The sequence below is a fragment of the Colletotrichum fioriniae genome, assembly GCF_027942845.1.
Source record: "Colletotrichum fioriniae strain IMI 355084 chromosome Unknown scaffold_13, whole genome shotgun sequence".
In the NCBI taxonomy this organism is placed as follows: Eukaryota; Fungi; Ascomycota; class Sordariomycetes; order Glomerellales; family Glomerellaceae; genus Colletotrichum; species Colletotrichum fioriniae.
In genome coordinates this window covers 1101936-1122948 of record NW_027076849.1, presented here as the reverse complement: position 1 = coordinate 1122948, position 21013 = coordinate 1101936, and the positions used below count along the sequence as shown (strand labels likewise).

Genomic DNA, 21013 nt, shown 5'->3' with positions numbered 1-21013 from the left:
GGGCGTTGCTCCTTCCAATCCGCTACGGTAACAACACGCCACATGAGGTCTTCTTCAAGATTGTTCTTCCACATACCAGCTAAATATGTGTCCTCTATCACTTCATTAGTTTCGTGAGCAAGACCTGACAGTGCCGGGAGCATGTCCCCGGCGAACGTTAGGTTGAGGCAGGTGTACTCGCTGATAACGCGATGCCATCTCTCGTAGTGATCGGGGTTCCCATATTTTGTGGGGATGGTGGTACTTGATGTTGTCCTCGGGTTGTTCCGCAGTGCAAGATACTTCGATCGAGATCGCAGTGGTATGTATGTGCCAGAATCCCGTATCAAATTGTGCCAGTTGTAGTGTTGCCTGCCTCCGCATTCGCAGAAGTACCCGATACCACAGTCGAATGCCATTTCTCCATAATTGCAATGGATAATCCGCCGCGATAGGAGACGTTCTTGGAGACACCAAGCCCTATTGAGAAGGGGAAAATACTCTTGTATCCTAGCGTATTCTGACATCTCGTCCCGCTTCTCGCCTATTATCAAGGCCAGTCTGAATTCGTTACCACCTTCAGTCGTGATCTGAAAGAACTGACTTGGAATTGTCTTCGAGTAGCAGCCTCCTTTAGAGTCGTGAGACCAGCTTACGGCAATAGTCGCGTATGAGTTGCGGTACACGTTAACCATCTGAGCTGCCTCCTTATCCCAATCTTTCTTGTCATTTTGTATGATACAAAGCGAGTCGATCCAGAGATAGCGGACCCCAAGTTTTCTCGTGATCTCGACTGCTTGTTGGAAGCTGGGCGGAAGTGAATCCCAAGATATTAACTTGAATTGCTCTTTCAGATTTTCGGTTTCCGTTTTGCACTCGATCTTGATCTTTCCCCAGCAGTGACTCAGACACATGTATGTCCCTGTTTTTCCAGACGTATCTACTAGACGGACTCCAAGCCTGTCTCCAGGCCGAGTAACATCGACGAGTCTGGTGGGCAATTTCAGTTCTTTTCCTGTGCCACATTTGTCGTGTAGCTCGCACTCATTGATCCAAGTCCGGATTCTCTGGAAACTTAAATCAGAAGAAGTATCCCCAGCCACGCCGTTGGTGGTTTGTATTCGGCGGAACAAACTGTTGGTCCCTGCCACGTTGAAGAGTCTGACATAATACACTTTGCCATCGGAAACATCCATTTCTAGAATGCCAGTGAATTTTCCAATCCACCGGAATGTTGTAGATGAAGCAATGGCTCCGATATTGTTGGTAAGCGCGCTGTTCAAGACAGTCTCCAGAGTCTTACAGCTCCCACAACCATTCCGGGCTGAGAGATTCAAGTCATCGTACGTGAAAGACTTTCCTCGGGCAGCTTTTTTCTTCTGGTTCTTGGAGAGTTTGTCTTTTTCTGCTCTCAACTTTTCAGCGTCTGCTCGGGATAGTGTGCTCTGGGAGTTGAAAATGGCGCATTGTAGCAAGCATCCTGTTGTTCCGAGTACGTCAAAAAATTCAAACGATCTTGCATTCGTATCTCCCTTGAAGCGCTTTTCGAGGGCGTGCTCTAGGGATATTGAAACTATTTGAACAGCCATCTTTTCTTGGCGGTGAATTCGTGTGGATGTTTCTTGGAAAATGCCAACTCAGGAAATCTGAAGACGGGCTGAAAATCAAGGAATGGAAATAGCCCCAGCCCGCTACACTGCCAAGCCTGCACTCTTTTCAAGCCATTTGCGTATGCAAAGCTCTGATTCTGAAACCGAAATAAGCGCTAAAAGCCAGGCATCCAGTGATAACCCCCAAATCACCTCAGCTGGAAGGCACTGCGCCTCACCGAGATTCTATGTCGCCTCTAATTGGAACAATGCTGCCTGATCTCTCCGACTCAAGGCTTCCGTTATATGCAGAAACACAGAACTCAAAGTTCGAAGCGTCTGGTATCAGAAACGCGATGCCGTACTCCGCAGAATCAGTTTCTCCGTCTTCTACGAAGTCCGATTTCTTGACTAGGTTCCGCACCCACACGCGATATCCTGCTGCACCCTTCGACTCTTTCCACTTTAGGTGCACGGTGGTGATATCCTGAACTTCAACTTGGAGTTGAGTCGGGATGGGTGGCTTGCCGTTTCCAGCAATGAAGCTCCGGCCTCCCGCCGGAATACCACCTCCGCAGTCCGTCCAGGTACTGATCGCCAAACGATACCGATGACCTGCCGATAGGTCGGTGAATGTCGTGTCAGTTGTTCTCGCCGCAACAGTATTCGGGAAAGATCCTGGCAATGATAAATCTACGAGGATTATCTCGTATCGATCCACTTCGACTTGCCCTTGAGGCTTTTCCCATTTGACAAGAACCCGATACAGGCCAGGTTTGGTGATGATATTCCGAGGTCCTGGAGCTGTCTTCGGGTGAGCAATTGTTGAGACCGTAGAAGACCAGGCGGACCTAAGGCTCTCTCCATTAAAGGTCCGGACTTGGTACTGATACTCCTGCCCTTCTTGGGTCCACGTCGAGTTGTACTGGGCTACATCTGCTCTCGACTCATTCCACGGCAGGTTGCCATTATTGCGGATTCTGACATCATAGCCAATAGCGCCGTATACTCGATCCCATCTAACGGAAACTCCGTAAGGAACTGCTGCCGCAACAACATTTGTCGGCACTGGCGTCGGTCTTTGTGGGATTTCATGCGGTATAGTGAGATCTTTGCTTCCAACGAGAAACTTCTGGCACAAAGTTTGAGAGAAGGCTTTTGCAATTTGGAGTTCACCCAAAACGTTTGGATGCAATCCATCGTAACTTCCTCGGAAACAGTGGTATCCACGCCGGACTTCCACCAACTCGACCGGAGACTCGAGGGCTGCCCACTTTGAGACTGATAGTCGTAGAAGCTGATTGTACTCTTCCACCATGGGAGGAAGCCTCTCTACCCCATCAATTGGCGTCCGCATCGGTACATCAGCGAGAGCGAACTTAACATTTGACTTTGCAGTGCGTGCATTATCCACGAGTTTCTTCATGGCACCCAGAGTGTTTCCAGCATCCGCAACACCCCAGCCCATGTCGTTGAAGCCAAGCATAACAAGCAGATAGTCGGGCCTGAATCGCGCCACCTGCTCCTCAATGAGGTCTTTGCACTGTGTTGCCTGCCGGCCCCAACTTGAGAAGTGGTGAGAGTTGAACTGCACGCCTGCAGCATAGTCGCCATGGTCTATTGGCACGTCAGGTACTGGCAGCGGGTCGTCTTTCAGAGCCGGTGGTTGCGGTGGGCGAGGCTGATCCGGAGTCTTCGTTCCTTCATAGGGACCAACAAATTCGAAGTTGACGTTCTCTTCTATGAGCCACTGCCATAGCCTATATCGCCATGTAAAGTCCCCTTCGCGACCGTGGGACATGGAGTCGCCGACTACCATGATCCGAACTGGCTGGTCGCTCTCTTGAGTAATGTCACCCATTTGAAGACTTAGATTGGGGCATTCCGTCGGTTGGTGGGAGGTTGAAACCATTCTCTGTCTGATAGAGTCATCAGCAAATTCTCATGTTTGGCTCAAATGTCAGAGGTAACATTGTCAGGTGCAGACCGCCGCACTGAGGAGAAGCATTGGTGTCGTCATAGCACGGACGCCGATATCAGCGAATCGCATTTAGGTGCCTTTCGAATGAGACGCGTTTGCTCAACGGTCCTTGACTTCTCAACCAATGCGGAGATCGATTTACCACTGGAATTTGCTCTAGACCCAGCAAAGATGAGTTCAAAGTATTTAGCGTGGTAGACTTTTAGCACGTTGACCCTTGACCCTTGCGCAGTTGAACAGGGTCAGCCCAGGCACTTCTGTCTGACAATGGCCCTGGATGTGGGGTATCTGCAGACAGAGAATCTGCATCTCACGGACCTTACTCGTTTAGGGCAGAACCACAATGTACCCTAGCTTCATATTGCAAATCTCTGAGGCAGAGTACATCAACATCCGATATGGTGTAGTGGCCAACATGATGCCCTCTCATCTCTTTGAGAGGTTAGGCATAGCCCCGAGTTCGATTCTCGGTTTCGGAAATCTTTTGTTTTTGCACTATTTACAGTCCTGCCTTGAAGCAAGAAAGAGCCAGACGTGGTGGGTGGCTTTACATTCACAAATAATAGACCCTGTCGTCTCAGAGACTTTGGGTTAAGAGCTTCATGTTCGGCTTCGCATTGATTCAATTGATACTTCAGACTCCTCGATGTCTCCGAGCACACTCTTTGCCGCAGTTCAGCCAACAAAATCCACAGATCTTCGCTTCTTGCAGTCATCAACCGTTGCCTTGCTTTTACTTTCGTATGAGACTTCCACTCAATTTCCCTACTCCTTAGAAATAATGTGCGGGTTTGTCGGCGGGCCGTATGCATCAACAACCGTATCCTTCTTGGAGATGATGTGAGGGTTCGTGGGAGGACCGTAAGCTTCGACCGTGTCTCTCTTTGTATCAACAGCGGGAATATGCGGGTTCAGAGGAGGACCGTAAGCGTCAACAACTGTGTCCTTCTTTGAGATGATGTGAGGGTTGACGGGAGGACCGTAGGCCTCGACAGTATCTTTTTTCGAGATGATATGAGGGTTGACGGGAGGACCATAGGCTTCAACCGTGTTTTCTCTCTTGGACTCAACGGCCGGAATGTGAGGGTTGAGAGGAGGGCCGTATGCCTCAACGGCAACCGGCGCGGCGTAAGCCAACGAAGCACAAGCGGCGACAGCGGTGAGAAGGGTTTGGACACGCATTTTGAGGTTGAGTTGGAAGGACGGCGATAATTGAGTTTCAAAGTAGCGGGGCTGATCTCGAGCACAGTTGACTGATGGTGTAGGACTATCAGTCGAGATAGAAGCAATATTATATGTCTTTCTCAATTTTCTAATTCCCCTCTCTGGCCCTCTCTTCCGACTCGTCGGGATTATCACTCACGTTGTGAAAGTCGTAAACACCCCTTGCATTGACAAGACATAGCACGAGGAACAGTACGCCCGCAGAGCACAATGTGACAAATCCAGAATAGACGCCGCCAATGTGACAGTCAACCATCCTTCGTTCCGTTCCTTCGACTCGATTTTACATCTCTCATACCAAATATGGCATGCGTAAGGCTCACACGAATCAATGAAGCCATTCGCTCCTGGCTAGACTCACTTGTCTTTCTTCTGACTGGCTGTTCGTAGTTGAACAGGGGGCGAATCTTCTAGCCACATGGAGAAGGTAAGTACACATCCCACAATGCCAAGCACCGCACGACCCATACTTACCGAGAAGCCTGGGCAGTCAAGAAGACTCGCTGGAGATTGGTCTCAATCGCCAGTCGGCTAAGCATCTGCATCGTAGAATCAGTGCGTCTTTGACCTAGCGCCACCTCTATTCACCCTGGGTCCGGCCCTTGCCGCTATGGGATCAGTCACTGGGGCTCAAAAGGATCTGTTATCTCTCCTTTCGCCCCTCTGCCCCTCGTCTTGACACGATATGCAACTGCTTACTCCTATGCATATCAAATCCACCAGACAGAACCGAGGGATCAGTCCGATTCCTCTGCCCGAGTCTTGAGCCGACCTTCCCTTTTGCTCACAAGCCGAGGGCTGGCCCCCTCAGTGTCGCGGGATGGATCCCATTTTGTACTTAATTGTAATGTTCTTGGCAATCCTTCTCATCCTTGGCGAATCCTTCAGCCATCCTCATGTATTACTTGATTTCGAGACCGCCGTATCCTATTGAATTATGAGGTTAGCCTTGACGATGGGAACAAGATCTTACAGGCAGAACTTGACAGTATTTGGCAGGTGATACCATCGTACCTAACGATTGCAAGTGATCACGGCATCGTCGGCAGAATCCTTTCTTTCGCTATCGGTGGTAAGAACCCGATCCACCGCCGATATTATTCTGTTGGAAAGCGAAGTTCAAGCCTCTGAGTAAGGGATATTCTCGAACTGAAACCTGCCTCCGGCATCAACTGCTTCTTTGTCAAAAATGAAAGAGATCTACCAGAGTGTTCCGGACCAAGACTCAACAGACAATTTGTCCAATAGCGTAAGCTTACATCCATTGGAAACTCATGTCTTCAGAGGATTGCACAGTAGCTCACTGACAGATTCTAGTCAACATGGCATGAGCCGCGACAAGTTCAAGGACGATGGAGCCTCCAGTCAAAGGTTATTACTGCGATCAATGCGATATTATTCCTCACATCATGCGGAGTCCTCTTCGTCTCTTCGAGGTGGCTCGATGACCCTATCCATCTGATGAAGCGCGTGTCGCCCTATAGTATGACGATCTTCTCTTGCCTGAATTCAATCTCAGTCATGCTGAGATATTGTGTCATAGGTCCAATTCTCGACGATATTCCCATCCAGTTAGAAACGGTTGAAGTCAAAGGAACATTGTTCAATGATTACACACCCCCGCGTATATGGCGCGGGCAACCTAGTGAAGAGGTCGATAAAGCTTGGGATGACATGGCGCGGATAGAGTATTTCGGCGTAAGCGGCGACGCACTCAGGAAAATGGGCAAAAATCCTGAGATCTCTGTCTCTATCCCTGAGGAGTGGGGTGTCGGGTCGGACAAGTACCTCGTTGAGATCGACATGCAGCATCAACTTCACTGCCTCAATGCAGTTCGCAAGTATGCTTATTTTGATTACTACTATGGTAACAATTACAGGAACATGTAAGTTGTCTTTCAGGACCACCGATCGAAGGCATGTGAACATGTATTGACGATTGCACTAGCTCAATGGCGCCACAACGACACCAGGCACATCTGGCACATTGTGTGAGTTGGAAGCACATGCGGGATATATGCCACCCTTTCTGACACATTCAACAGATAGATATCCTCTTACAAGCTCTCACTTGCAACCCAAGCTTGGACTTGATCTCCCATAATTGGATGAGGACACAAGAGAATCCTTACCCTGATTTTAATATCAAGAGGCAGTGTGTCGCTCATGACCCAATCTTGAAGTGGCAGCATGAGAATGGTATCTCCGAGCAGATTCTAAAATACAAGAACCTACCAAGGCCAGAGGGGTTCCCAGAAGCAGAGCCGGAACCCTCCATCTTGAAGATCGGAGAAGATTTGGGTCATCATGAAGGACATCTTAGCCTTTGAATGAAAGCATGTAATGCCTGAAGGATACTTGCTTGATTATGCACATACAAATACACACAAGCGTTAGTGTGCCATATTTGAACATATCACGAGTCCACCATTGGAGGAAGTGGAGCATGCGGATTTACGAACTCAGCCAAAATTACTTATATAAATGGACTCCATAGAAATAACTCCAATGAATTAGTTGTAATTAGTTGCAAAACATCACGAACCAATCTGAAGGCAATTCCCTCTTCAGTTCGTTGTCTGAGACACGACTTGATCTGCGTGATCTCCGTGGGCCTTAAACCTCCAAGTGTTGTGGAAACACCTCTCTGCACAACCCTCTTCATGAGCTTGATGAGGATCATAGTGATCGCGGTTCTTCTTCAAGCATGCCTCCTTCAAGTTACCGTGATTGTTCTGTGGCTGGTAGTCTTCATCATTATGAAGTCTTCGGTGCAAAGACTCATGCAAGATCGCATCACGAGGTATGTCTCGAGGGCCGCCCTTGTTAAGTGGCCACTGGCAAAGTTTCCACTTTTTATCATCGTCGTCAAGCTCCCACCTTTTGATCAGAGGGCAATACTCTGCAAAGGGATCACGTCAGCTTCCCAATCAAGATATGGAGGATTGAACAAGCTCGTGACTTACCAAGTAGGTACCACATCATAGGCTTGAAGTAGCCCATTCCGTGCCCGAATCGAAGGATGTTATGGATCCATCCATGAAGAGCCTGCGACTGCTTGTACTTGTCGTGATAAATGCTGTCCTTGAAGCGGTTCAAGCGCCTTGGTCGCCACTTCAGGCCTGTCTTGCCCGTCTTCTTCTCGTAATCCTGGTCCGCGATTTCGAGCTCGCGAATCATCCAAGAAAGAGGTATGTCACTCAGCTGCATATCTTCCGTGTCATCAAGATCATCCTCCTTCTTTCCCCGTCCAATCAGTCTCAGAAAGCGTCCCCATAGAGTTGGATTGCGCAAGTAAGTGGGGATTTCATCAGTTCCGGCATCATCGTCTTCCAGCCTCTCATCCTCGATTCTCTGGAGCTCCTTAGCCTTCCAAGTAGGATCATCTTTGATAGCTGACCAACCACCACCGACGTCGCCATGGTTTCCAGGAAACCAAACCTCCTTGATATCTTCAATGTGTTCGTGTCTCTTCTTGGCACTATTGACTTTGCCAGTTTTGGGTGGTTTGATGATATCCTGTGCGAGGAGTGCAGGCTTGAACTTGACTCGAAACTCATCAACAGCGACAGCATGGCGGACGAACGTTGCGGTGCCCTTGACAGACGTCGGTTGCTCGCCGGCTTTCTCAATGACTGCGACGGAGTTCACACAGTCCCACATTCCAAGGAAGAAAACCTTGATATTATCTTTTCCGTGATCACTCTCTTCTTTTCGGCAAAAAAGTCTTGCTAAAAGCATCCAGCTCGTTTCTCTTCTTCCTTCGGCCCCCCTTATCCTTGGGCTTCAGGTGTGTGTCATTGGGACTGGTGATTCCGTTCGGGAAGGCCTCGTCAATCGGTGTATCCGGTGGACTCGCAGGCGTTTCGAAGGTATTGACGGTGGGGCCTTTAGTGTCTTTAGTAGCTTGCGCATTGGGCGTTTGAACATCGCTAGGGTTGGTCGCGGCGCTCTTGTCTTCCTTGCCGCTCTTTTTGACCTTTGCTAGATGGTCTTGGTAGAGTTTATATGCAAAGGGTACCATCTCTTCATTACCCTTGCAGAGAAGACCGACGGTGTTGACCATTCGACACAAATCTGGCGGTGAAGGCGCCACGACTGAAGCCGAAGATGTAGATTCTGTCTCCCTTGAAATAATCGTCAGCACCTTGATTTGTTAAGTATAGCATTGAACCTACAGTCTCATAATAGCGCATGAGGAATCGATATCCAGCAATGACGTGGGAATCGAACGTGGTGCCAAAGCCCATATCGATCTTCTGAGAGATATTGCTGCGGACCTCGCTGACCCAACTCTTGTTGACACTGGTGTCGTCAACGTCGTACGTTCCGATACCGGCTGTTTTTAATGGCGTGTCAGAGACTACTTTACTCAGAGATCTTCAGCGTTGACTCTACTTACTCTGGTAATAGTGGTACTGGTGCTTGTCATTGCGGTCAAGCATACGTAAGAGCTTCACGACGTTGGTGTCAGAACCGGAGCCACTGAATGAGTTGCCTGTGCCATCGAAGCAGAGGACTAGCTTCCTGCTCTCAGTCGACGAATCAGTCTCGATAGACGCCATGGCGATGCTTGTCTCCAAGGAATGGAATGAGAGGAAGAACGCTACAGAAATCTCTGATTCTGGGTTAAATTTTGATTCTTTGAAAATCCCTTGGTGTTATGCTGGCCGAGTGAAGGCGCCTGCGTCCATATATATGCATTCTCATAGCCACCAATACCAATCCAAGGGACTTCATGTGAGCCGAGTTCTCGCACTCTTCTCCATGTTTTGCTTGCAACGAAAAATATCCAATCGCAAACGCTGCCAAAGTTCAGCCATAATTCCTCCGTTCCTTATTCACCATCCCGAAAGCATTTGGGGATCTCAGCCCTGTATCACAGTCCCGGAGACTAAAATGTCTTTCCGACCCTATCTTCTCACAACGGATCGTAAAGCAAATTGCGTTTTCAGAATCCGGTCTCTGCATGTGGGGAAGATCTTCCGCTTCAACGCCTCAGCTGGCCACGCCACGGCTGCTTCGGTAGTAAGGGTATGTTTGCTCACGTGCCTTCGCACTTCAGCCTGGCGTTGAGACAACGGATGCGAGACATGCCCGGGCTGTGAGACCTGACTTATCTCAATTTGGTGAGATGTCTCGTGCGGACTCTGTCGAATCATGAGGGTCTGATTGGAATTTCCTCTTTTCCCAAAGGGGTTACAAGAAGCAAATCACCTCAGACAAGAAGGCGCGCCGGACCATCCCATCGGCCGAGCCTTATGGGAAGTATGGCGAAAGGAACATGATAGGTGTTGTTTCGAAGGGTGATTTGGCTTGGCTCTCAGCAGTGGCCGTGAATGCTGGCTTGTGTTCACGCGAAACCTCACAGCTGCATCGGGGCCTGGTCTCTCAAGATCTCAGCAAAAACCGAGGCTGTTCTTAGCAGTTGCTGATCCCGGAACCTTGAACCTACGAGTGACACGCCCGTAGGCATATCATTGGACCCTAAAAAGGCGGGAATACTGACTACAGGCATATGGGAACCCTGTGAATGGTCAGCCTGGCGAGCTGGACAGATACAAAGAAACACTCACCGTCCACATCGTGTTGAATATCGCGCGACCCATATCACCGAGCCCAACAGGAGCCTCGTCTTCTGCACAAGGGGTGAGGATGACTGTGTACTCTTTGGCCAGGTCATTGATGATGCGTCGCATGTGAGAATACCTATCAGAAGCCTGCTCTCTCTCTTTATGCGTTGTTCTGGCGGTGTTCTCAACTAGCTCGCGAATCTCTGGAGCCAGATTGTCCTTGTTTATTCGGTATTCTCGAAGAAAGGATATCCGGGCTTCAGCTTGAGTGATGACTTCCTGGACTCTCTCTAGTTCCTCGGAACCCGACATTTCAGGTGGAAATGAGACCTCTTCAACCTTGATTCCTCTTTCTGTAAGGGTTACTGCGGCCGCCTCCATAACAGAAATGGTGCCAGACCCTGCCGCGGCCCACATTGGAGTCCCCATAAGCGCAACTGACATTTCGTTGGGCGGCGTTTCTCTTGCAAGCTCATCATCTTCGATGCCAAAAACATCAGCGAGGAGCTGCAAGTCTTCCACGCATCTAGTAAAGAATCCACATGTATCGAACGTGGGCGCGATTGCCTTTTGGCCTTCTGTCGAGATAGTGTTAAAGGTCGGTTTGAAATCATAGACTCCCGTGAATGATGCTGGGCGAATAAGGCTTCCTCCGGTTTGCGATCTGAGGCTGAGAGGAACATGTAACGCCGCTACGGCTGCGGCTGATCCGCATGAAGATCCGCCAGGGGTTCGCTTCGGATCACGAGGATTGGTAGTGTCAGGTCCCGAGTTCGTCACGGCGAACTCAGTCGTCGTAGTTTTGCCTCTTAAGTTAGTTAGAGTCTGTATTAGCAGCAAGTAAAGGGATACTAGCCAAAGATTAGAGCACCCGAGGCGCGAAGAATCGCGACGGCAGCGGAATCAGAACTTGGCTGATGCCCCCGATAAATGGGAGAACCGTACTCAGTGGGCATGTCTAGCTTACATAAGCGTTAACATCATCTCGGAGCTGAGTCCTACCCTCGGTATTCATAATGTCCTTCACTCCGATCGCAAGCCCATGTAGAGGCCCTCTCTGGCTGGCAGGAACTTGATCAAGAGTCTGGGCTTGAGAAATTACAAGTCCAGGGTCTGTGAAATGTCAGAAGATTCTTCTTTTTTCAAAATTCCCAAACTCACCGAGATATGTCCATGCTTTGACGATGCTCTCAGTCTCCTTGACATGGTCTAGGAGCGCCCGCGCGTATGTCTCCACCGTGAGTGTGTGATTCTGGAGCAGCTCAATCGAGCACTTGAGTTGCCGTCAACTCGTGCAGTCTCGATGTCATTGTTGCAGCGGGGTAGAGATCAATCGATTGTAAACGCGACTGAAATGTGGAATGTTCGTTGCGAGAGGAAGATGGCCGATGTAGCAATCCAGCGACGATTGGGGTTCTTCGTCGAAAACAAAGGGAGAAGAGGAGAGAACAACATAGGGGTGTAGAGATGGAACATCCAAAGGGGCACGGGGTTTCTGTTTACAGTAGATATTCCTTCGAATGAGGCGGGAAGGAGAGGAGTTGGGCAGGGGTTATGGGCGGCAGACATGTTGTCTGTTACACAAATTTTCGCCCATCGAAGATTTGCGACTTCATATTGTATACAACCCAGGTGTATGCTATCTTGTGGAACGCAACGATGATATCAACGTAGAATCACAATGTTGAATATCTTAGATATTAAACGTAGACGCATGATTGTTGATATTGCTAGGAAAGCTATTGGGAAAGAAGAATGCAAATTTCAAAAGACAATATATCTCAATGACCGTTTTCCAACCTTGAATCCAAAGTGAAGCTGTCGCAAGCTTGAAGATAACGCTTCACTCACTCCCCCCGGTTCTATCACAAATCGAATGATGCACTGAACTCACTCCGACTATCGTCCTCCTGTTGTAATGAGCGTCAAGTTATACAAAAATGAATGTGATTCAGCATCAGCCACAAGGATTGCATCGCAAGACGGCTAACAGCATTGCTCTTCTCGGATGTCAAGTAGGAAGTCTCGCCTAGTTCATGGCAGCAAAGGCAACACCAGCAGCCGCAACGGCGACCATAACCATACCAGTCTCTCGCGGAGCCGCATTAGGCGCACTGGTCCCAGCAGTAGCCGCTCCTCCGGTACCAGTAGCCGCGGCTCCAGTCTCAGTAGCCGCAGTACCGGCAGCAGTCGTAGTCGCAATCATCGTAGTACCGTCAAGAGCCCGACTGAAATCCACCACAGCGGAGCAGACCGGGCCGTAGCTCTCAGCAAGAGAAGTGATCTTGCCGACAAAGTCCTCGTCCTTGCAAGCAGACCAGACAGCGCCGAGCTCGCTGCTGTGAGCGCTCGTCCAAGACTTCACCTCGGAGGTGAACGAGGTCAAGATAGAGCCGGGCGCACCTGTGAGAGTGGGCAGCTCGCAAGCATTCGTGATGGTCGGGATGTCGTCCTTGTCGACGCCTGTTGCGGATAAAGTGGGAAGGTCCGTGGTGACGGATCTGTGCTCCTTGACGGCATCAACGCACGCCAGGAGACCACGGTTCTCGAGGCCGGCTGCCATGGTACCGGCTGTGGTGGCGAGGAGTAGAAGGTTGGTGTAGCGCATGTTGGATTTGGGTCTGTTTGGATGTTGATGAAAGAGTTTTGAAGGTTTTCGAGACGAGCTGTGGGCAGCTCAATGCTTGAACAGGAAAGGCTTTGATGGAAGTTAAGTTGCTGGAGTTGTCTAGATGAGAGGATGATGAACCAGATGTTGCTTTGATATCCTGGGCGTATTCTCTCTATTTTATACTAAAAATACGAGGGGTGCTAGATCCCCAGTCAACAGTTTATGGCTTCATATCCCAACAGTCTGAGTGTTATCCGATCCTACGCTCCGCCTCATTCTTTCAATGTCCCATGTATATCCACTCCGAGAGCCACCCCGGGCTGAGCAAAACTGCAGATTCATCTCAGAAACTGCTAGATAAGTGAAGGCGAAGTCGTTGCTGACACTCTCTACCAGGACCTTCGATTCATGAGCATCATCACATTGGTCACATGAGTCCAGCCTCGTTGACAGCTGTCCAGAGGTCTCCTTCTTTAGGACTGATGAGCGGTTGATTCATGGCAGCCTGCCTCTGTAGGATTTTACAGTGCCACAGCGTGCTCCTCAATATACATCCATGAATAAATCCAGAGTCCACTTGTTCTATATCCCCAGCTGTTGCGGCCTGATTGATGTGGAGTCAGCCCGAGTGTCTCCTTTCCATAACGTACTTCTGCGTACAAACTGCTTTCTTCTGAACTCCTTAACGAGATGTATGGGATATCTGTTACTACGTTGAGTTGTTCCGTAAGGCTTTGTTGAAGAAATATGCCTCGCCACTATCCAATCTTTTCATTTACGTTATATGTCTATTCATAGGAGGTACACAGGTGAAGTCCACTTGTTGATTGGAATGTACAGCCTGACTGTCTCGGCGCCGAACATAATCTGTCATCTGGACCTACGTAGTACATCTGTATTTTATCTCCTGCTCAGCTTTCCTTTCCCCAATCAGCTACATCTCTCTGGTTGTACAAGCTGCGTAGCTGAGAGTATCTGCATTTGGTAAGACGCCACGGAACCATTCACGAGACCTGTTCAAAGGAATGAACGCGTAGTCTTTGCATCTGGTGACGAGGCCCGAATATGCTTTCTAAGCTGCTAGATCCCTCAGCGCCGATTCGAAACCCTTCATTCAGGCACGGGAATACAGGTAGATTCAGTTGCTGCTTGCACTACCAATGCCACTTCTGTGACTGCATGTGTATGCTTCTGCCAATATTTTCCAAGCAGGCAGGGCTAATTTGCTTTTCGAGCTGATGAGACTTATCAGATTGTTGCGATAGCTACCATAGCCTGCTTCAAGTAACCATCTGATCCTTCAGCCTACGAAATTAACCCCCAACTATGTGCTTCCAACGGGCATGCAACGTCTTTCTGTTCAGGACCAATGAGACGCGAAGCAGTCGCAGCATATTGACCAGGGTCTGAGTCCGAGTGTTGCCGGTCCAATAAATGCAAAGTTCTTTTGTTCTAGACCAATAAGATAACGTGGTAACGTTGGATGCGGCTCGGCCATGGTACCCGGCTCTCCCCCCGGATCCCGGCAACGTTATCTCGTACCGTCAGCAACTTACAAGCTCCCAGCTCACGAACTCTCCTCCTCTCAAACCTCTCGAAAGCGCGGCTCTTCTCCCCAATACCCAAGTTCCTCGCCTTTCTTTCTTTTTTTTTCAGCCCTATAGTGAATGATCTCCCATGTATTCCCCCATGGCGCATCGTGAGACCCCTCACGCGCAATCGGGTGTGACAATGTTTGCACCAGCAGCCGCCGCCACCTCTCACTACGACAACGACATGATACTCGACGCTTACTCTGATACGATCGGCATCAGCCTAGTCAAGGGCCCGCCGTACGCCACGGAAGAAGTCTGGAAAGTCATGCAAGCCACCATCACCCGACTGTATCAAAGCGAAGGCAGATCGCTAAGGGAGGTGAAAGCCATCATGGAACGAGACCACTTCTTCTTTGCAACGTGAGCCTACCTTTACTTGCACATAACCCCTGATAATAGACACAAGTTTTTCGTCTGGTTCAGTCGCCGGGCTCTGAATGGGCTAACAGTAGGCCCCCTCCGTAGAGAAAGAATGTTTAAATCCCGCATCGTTCGATGGGGCCTAGACAAGAAGCTCAAGGAGCCGGAAGTCCTGCACATGCTAGAGCTTAAGCGAAAGCGCCAAGCGACGGGGAAGGACTCGCACTTCACCATTGAAGATCAGGACGTCGACTGGGACCGCGTGGAACAGTATCTCAAGCGCAGACCCGACCTGCATACCACTACTACTACCAAGCGAAAATATGCGCCGGGCAAGAGTACCACCACCTTGAAACGCAAAATCACCTGCAGGACACCCTCGCCGTCTCCAAGCCAAAGTCCAGTGTTACACGCTTCCTCGTCCTCCTCCTCCTCCTCCGCATCCCCCATCATCGCTACACCCATCCCGCACCTCCTAACCCCGTCCCTAGACACAGACATCCAGTCCGATGTCCTCCTCCTCTTCAGCACATACCACACCTCCGCCTTCCAAACGGGCACCTGGGTCCTCGACGACGCACACCTCTGCGAACACGACTTCATACACGTCGTACAGACCCTCACCGAGATAGGAAAAGTCCCAGGCCTGCTGCAACGGAACCAGGTCCCCACCGGCCTACGCACCCTCCGCCGCGCGCTGGCATCCCTGCGACACGTCCTCCTGATCCGCGAGCCGCGGTTCTACTACTCCATGCTCGTGAATATCCTCACGTTACAGGGGAATGCCCAGGTGTTGGAGTACTCTATCCGGTATATCCACGCCATCCATAGCGAGATTCTAGGCGAGAGGCACCCGTTGAGTGTGGTGTGGTCTAAACTCAGAGACCTCCCGCAAGAGATCCGCCTTGAGACGTTGAGGAGCGTATTTGCTGTTATATGTCTGCAATTCGAGACTGAGGCTGTGTTCAATAGCGAGCATGCCCTCGATGTTCTCATCATGCGCTGTTCTCTGCTCCGGCTTCTCGGCAACGTGGACGGGGACGAGTTCCGCGCTGTCATCAGGGGTTACACCGCCGCCGCGACAGAGGCCCTGAGACAAGACAACTATGAGTTATCATGCAGGATCTTACTGGGTGTGGCGACTGCCCTGCTCGATGCCGGTGACATTGAACAGGCGGAGGGGACATTGCACCAGATCGGGTCCACGATCAGGATCCAATCTCAAATGGCTGCGCGTAATAAGAATACTACCAATAGGAAGCAGCAGAAAGAGGATGACAAACAGAAATGGTCCCAGACTCAGCAAGCTGACCGCTGCTCCACGAGCTCGCTATGCTCACACGCGACAAATCACAGTCAGGGTAAAGGAGCCAGCGAGACGAGGACAATCTATGGGTACTATAAGGGGCTATGGGAGCCGTGGAGCAAATGGTCTTCCACGGTGGTGAAGAGGGTTCTTGATACGCATCGCCGAGCGCGAGAAAGAGATGTATGGGCTGCGAGGCTGTGGGCAGACGTTTTGCTCTCTGTGAGGTGATGTCACAAAGTGAATCTAAAGCTTTACATTTCATGTCAGCCCAGACCAGATCAGGGGAAGGGGGCAGGTTGGTACACACTACATACACAACAGGATTCATTTCTCTATACTAAGCATCCTCTGTGCTTGGTCCACACCAATTTACTACGATCTAGTTTCCAGCAAGATAATGATCACATTCACATGGGACTACACTGCAATGGTGACAAAGTAAAGCCAATCTAAGTTTGTCTTCAATTCGTCTATACGTCTCCGCAGAGACAGGCGCATGCTACTTTTGCATGCTTCCAGACTTAACAAGTTCCTATTTCTCATTTCGATCACGGGAGTCGGCAGAAATGCCGCTGCCTGCGCAACCAAGCTTCGGCCGTAGCCGTAATACCCGCTCCCACGTCGGCCCTGCTCATATATCCTACTGTCCTCCTCTTGACGTTGCGAACACTTTCAAACGCCTCAAAAAACTCCTGTTCCCATGCCCCAGCCGGCAGATGCGAGAGTGTCCATGACCCTAAGCCTATACAAGAAGTCCATGTTTCGCAACATAAGTCCCCAAACCCAAGGCACCTGATTTTTTTGTTTTGCTGCTATCCCCGCTAGTCCTCAAGTGGCGGCGGTATCAACCCGCGCCCCATCCCGAGGATGGTGGAATGAAGGCAAAAAGAGCAAAGATCTAGAAAATGGTAAAGACATGATGGAAAATAGCCAGCGCTTCTGACAAAGAAAAAAATTGGTGCGAAAATAATTAAAAGCGACGTGTTCGAGGTGTTTCAATCTGAACACGCGCTACCAACGCTTACATACGTCAGCGCAAGGTATTGAAATCCATCTCCGTACTTATGCCAGAGAGACCGGGCATATCGGAATTGGCCCGCTGCAGAGCGTGGAAGTCTCCTACAGTGCGTGGTATCGGTTGTTGCGGGATAGCATAGCTACTGGCGCGCTGCGGTTGTTGACGCGGTATGGAATTCATTAGATTGTTTCCACCTGGACCCATAGGATGGGACGTCGGCATCGTCTGCTGGGCCTGGACTGATGATGGGCTGATGTTACCCATGTTCTGCCCTTGCTGAAGGTTGTGGATGTGATGCTGGCTCATGTTGGGCTGCATTTGCTGTGGCGTCATGCACTGATTCTGAATCATGTGATGCGATTGCTGGTGTTGATGCTGACTGTTCATATTGCTCTGACCGTTCATCGTCGATCCGTTTTGGCCGGCCGGGCTCATGACCATATCGGGCATCGGTGTGCACCCATAGTCGTTCATTCCGTTGTGGGGATACTCCATTGGTGGAGACATAATGGCTGGCGAACTACTGGCAAACGGCGAGTTCATATCCGCAGTAGTCGCTGGAGGAACGGACGATGCACTGGCAGATGTGGCGGGATTGGTGTTGGCCTCACTGCCGTTATTGTTCATGTCGGACACGCCATACTTCTTGTCGTAATCGGCAACGGAAAACTTCCGGTCGTAGTCGGTATCCATCTGCATCTGCATTTGAGATGGAGGCTGTGCCATGCCTGCATTGCCAAAGCCATCAAATATATCAATGTTGCCCATGTTGGAATTTTCGGGCGCATTTTGCAGCATCGGGTTGGTCAGACGAGGCATAATGTCGGCAACCTTGTTCAGCAACAACGGCAGGAAGCGATGATCGCCATGGCGGAGGACGGCAACAATGTTGAGAGTCTGGTTGAGTTGCTCCCGGGGACCGACAGTGAAAGGATCCCGTGCGGCGGGCTGAACAGCGAGGAAGTCGGTCATGTTGCAGCTAATTTCGAAAAGCTTTTCAATCTGCATATAGGGTTAGCAACAGGAGGGAAACAAACACAGGTCTGAAAAGTCATACCAAGCCGGAGCTCATCAACTCCATCCCTTGTCCAGGGAAATGAGAGGCGAGGGTCATCAGAAGCTCGCGAGACAGGTCGACTGGGTAGTTGAAGTTCATGTTGTCTTCGTTGGAAGAGTTTCCGTGAGTCAACTGCCAGACAGTGCTCTTGAGCCACTGCTGGTTGGTACGAAGGTCGGATAGCTGGCCATCTTGGCAAAGATAGGTGGGGAGGACTTCGTTCAATTGTTTCTGTAGGTTGGACACATAGAGGTTGGTGCGTGTCTTGTTCCAGATGGCTGTGAAGGCGTCGTCGAAGGGGCGGAAAAGGTTCACCAGCATGATGAAGCTGTTCAGCTGGTGGCTGAGCGGGTCGCTCGGGTCATCGGCGGAATTTGGCGGGTTGATGGTGGCCTGCAAAGTCAAAGGTCGCTGGCGTTGAATGGCGTGAGATCTGCAAAGACGAGCAGTTAGTAGATAAATAAATGTATGGTGATTGAAGATGGCAAAATATTACCTTTCCATAATGTAAAATAGCCAGAAAAGCCGCCTTCTCCGAGAAGACTCGGCGTTATCCCATTGGGGGCCGTGGTACGTCTCCTCCTTGATCATACCGTTGAGGTGCATCATGGTAGAAGCCTCGCGAAGGTAGAACCAAGCCTTGTCGTGCAGCTCAATGCCGTGGTAGCAGCCATAGATGAAGAAGTTTGTTGCAAGGGTGTTGAAGCTGATGTTGTCGAGATAGTCGTAGCCCTTGCGAACTTGCAGGGTCTCCTCCAAAAGCAACTGGCTCGCGACAATGGTAGCACCAGGCATGACATCGAGGTTGAAAGGATCGCCTGTTGGCATTGACATTCCTGGCTGCAACATCATGAATGCGCACAGAGAGGTCAGCAGGCAGTAGGTGTCGCGGTTCTGCTCCATGAATGGGAGTTGCTGATCGATTTGGCGACGGTCGAGGATAGGCATCTTTTCGTACAGATTCGCAAAATAAAAGTCGATGCATTCTTTGACGAGCTCGCTCGAGAGCAGACCGGGGGTCGGGGCCAGGCTGACAGGGCCTGGAGGATTCGGAATGCCGTTCATACGGTTTTGAACCTTTGCGGACAAACTGGTCTGTCGCTGTGTTTCCCTCAATTCGCTAATGACCTTTGCACGGGAGCCCTTGGGGCCCTTCTTCTGAGGAATTGCATTGTAGGTGCAAGACAGCTGTGCAGTGTGACAGTTGCGACACGGGTTGACGCCGTCACATTTGACCTTGCGGCGATGGCAAGCGTCGCAGGCCCGCTTGACGGCCTGTGTCATTGTGGCGACGTACGGTGAAGACGTTGTGGCGGTTGTTGTCGTCGGTGGTCGACGGTCGCTCTGAGACAGGCAAGCAGACCAGATGGGCGAGGATTATTCCGAGCGACGGCGACGGCTCTGTAAGGGCGCTGGCATCGACAACGAAGGTCTAGCGGGCGTTGATTGAGTTTTGCGGGGAAAGAGGATTGATAAGAGAGGGTGCAGAGTGATGGAAACGGGCTTCTGGGACAATAGGAGCGATCCGTGGAGTTGTGTTGGCGAAGGATGGAGTGTGTATTCGGCCCTTTCTGTATGCAGTCGCTGAGAGGGAAACGCGGGGGATGGTGCCAAAATCCGGGGCTGCGACGCCCGTTACAACCCTTTCCGTTTGTCTGTGCACAAAGCCTGCTGCGTGAAAAGTCTGCCCAGGAGTAAAATTTGTCGATAAATGTACAAAAGTGTCGTCGGTTTGTCGAGGAAGAGGCCCCAGACCGAAGACGATGAAAGGGGAGACTGGATGATTTTTTCTCGGTGAGGGTCGGTCGGGAAGGGAAAGTGAGTTGCAGGTTCGAGAATTGCGTGGTAGATGGTGTGTTTGAGTGGGCGGAAGGAAAGTGGACGGAGGAAGGAGGAGGAGGGTGGATGGACTGGGAAGGGGGAGGGAAATGGGAGTGGAAAAGAGGAAGGGACAGGGCAAGAATGGGGAGTGGGAACCTGCCGGGCAAAAAGAGACGGCGAACGGGAGACTCGAGAGGGACGACAGAGACGGCAGCCACAGTGCAATACCTGTGGAAGGTACCTACCAGAGGGCAGTGGCAGCCAGGAAGGAACGGAGAGGATGTGAGGGCCTCTTGCCTTGCTTAGGTTGTCAAGTGGATCCATTCTGTGCTCTGCTAGGCCTATTGCAGCAGGCTTACTAGTCCCGGTTAGGAGTTGCGGACTTGGAAAATGAGAACGGACCTCTTTCTGCACTGTGTGGATGCCAGGTGGGTGTCTGGTGACAAACTTCAGGAAATACTGGAAAATGTGCAGGAACAATGGGCAAAGCAGGTGGAAGGAGCACCATCTCCTGGCATGTTTCCCCACAGTGAAGCGTCAGGTACGTACTGTGCACACCTCCTTCCAGCTTTCTCCCCTCCCATCAAGCCCCATCGTTCTTACCTTAGGTACCTCCGCGCCGATGGGCCACCTCACCTGCTACGTACCACATTTTTTGGTGACTTCCTCACTTTCAAGGCATCCCCCGCCATCGTCTTGTTGTTCATGATTTCCCTCTTTTATTGTGCCAGACGCAACAAATTTCCACGGTCAATGCAGAGGATCCCAGGGACAGCAAGCTCAATAACAAACCAGCAACACTACACTACGGATGCCAAACATCATCGGAGTCAGAAGTCTCCCAGGCCAAGGAAGGGCTCAGCCAAGTGGCAGCAGGCAGGATCCGAGGGGATTAT

At 50.5% G+C, this 21013-nt stretch overlaps 5 protein-coding genes and 1 non-coding gene across 6 annotated transcripts; 2 read left to right on the top strand and 4 right to left on the bottom strand.

Moving 5' to 3' along the window:
- Positions 1-3941: 3941 nt before the first annotated feature.
- On the top strand, positions 3942-4028 carry N0V96_010044. Its single transcript has one exon. It is a non-coding gene; the product is annotated as a tRNA-Glu (tRNA).
- Positions 4029-4314: 286 nt separating this feature from the next.
- On the bottom strand, positions 4315-4731 carry N0V96_010043 (uncharacterized protein; the record flags this gene model as incomplete). The annotated part of the gene is made up of 1 exon (XM_065758826.1): positions 4315-4731. One exon carries the CDS (start codon positions 4729-4731, stop codon positions 4315-4317), a length of 417 nt encoding a protein of 138 aa, XP_065612593.1.
- Positions 4732-7452: 2721 nt separating this feature from the next.
- N0V96_010042 (uncharacterized protein) lies at positions 7453-9338 on the bottom strand (the record flags this gene model as incomplete). The annotated part of the gene is made up of 5 exons (XM_065758825.1): positions 7453-7487; positions 7740-8408; positions 8581-8896; positions 8952-9112; positions 9176-9338. The coding sequence occupies 5 exons, from the start codon at positions 9336-9338 to the stop codon at positions 7453-7455; spliced, it is 1344 nt and encodes a 447-aa protein (XP_065612592.1).
- Positions 9339-12375: 3037 nt separating this feature from the next.
- N0V96_010041 (uncharacterized protein) lies at positions 12376-12954 on the bottom strand (the record flags this gene model as incomplete). The annotated part of the gene is made up of 1 exon (XM_053197417.1): positions 12376-12954. The coding sequence occupies one exon, from the start codon at positions 12952-12954 to the stop codon at positions 12376-12378; it is 579 nt and encodes a 192-aa protein (XP_053045121.1).
- A 2070-nt stretch (positions 12955-15024) lies between these two features.
- On the top strand, positions 15025-16373 carry N0V96_010040 (uncharacterized protein; the record flags this gene model as incomplete). The annotated part of the gene is made up of 3 exons (XM_065758824.1): positions 15025-15250; positions 15404-16273; positions 16318-16373. The coding sequence occupies 3 exons, from the start codon at positions 15025-15027 to the stop codon at positions 16371-16373; spliced, it is 1152 nt and encodes a 383-aa protein (XP_065612591.1).
- Positions 16374-17251: 878 nt separating this feature from the next.
- N0V96_010039 (uncharacterized protein) lies at positions 17252-19580 on the bottom strand (the record flags this gene model as incomplete). Its single annotated transcript, XM_053197415.1, has 3 exons — positions 17252-18241; positions 18297-18729; positions 18793-19580. 3 exons carry the CDS (start codon positions 19578-19580, stop codon positions 17252-17254), a joined length of 2211 nt encoding a protein of 736 aa, XP_053045119.1.
- Between the last annotated feature and the right edge of the window lie 1433 nt (positions 19581-21013).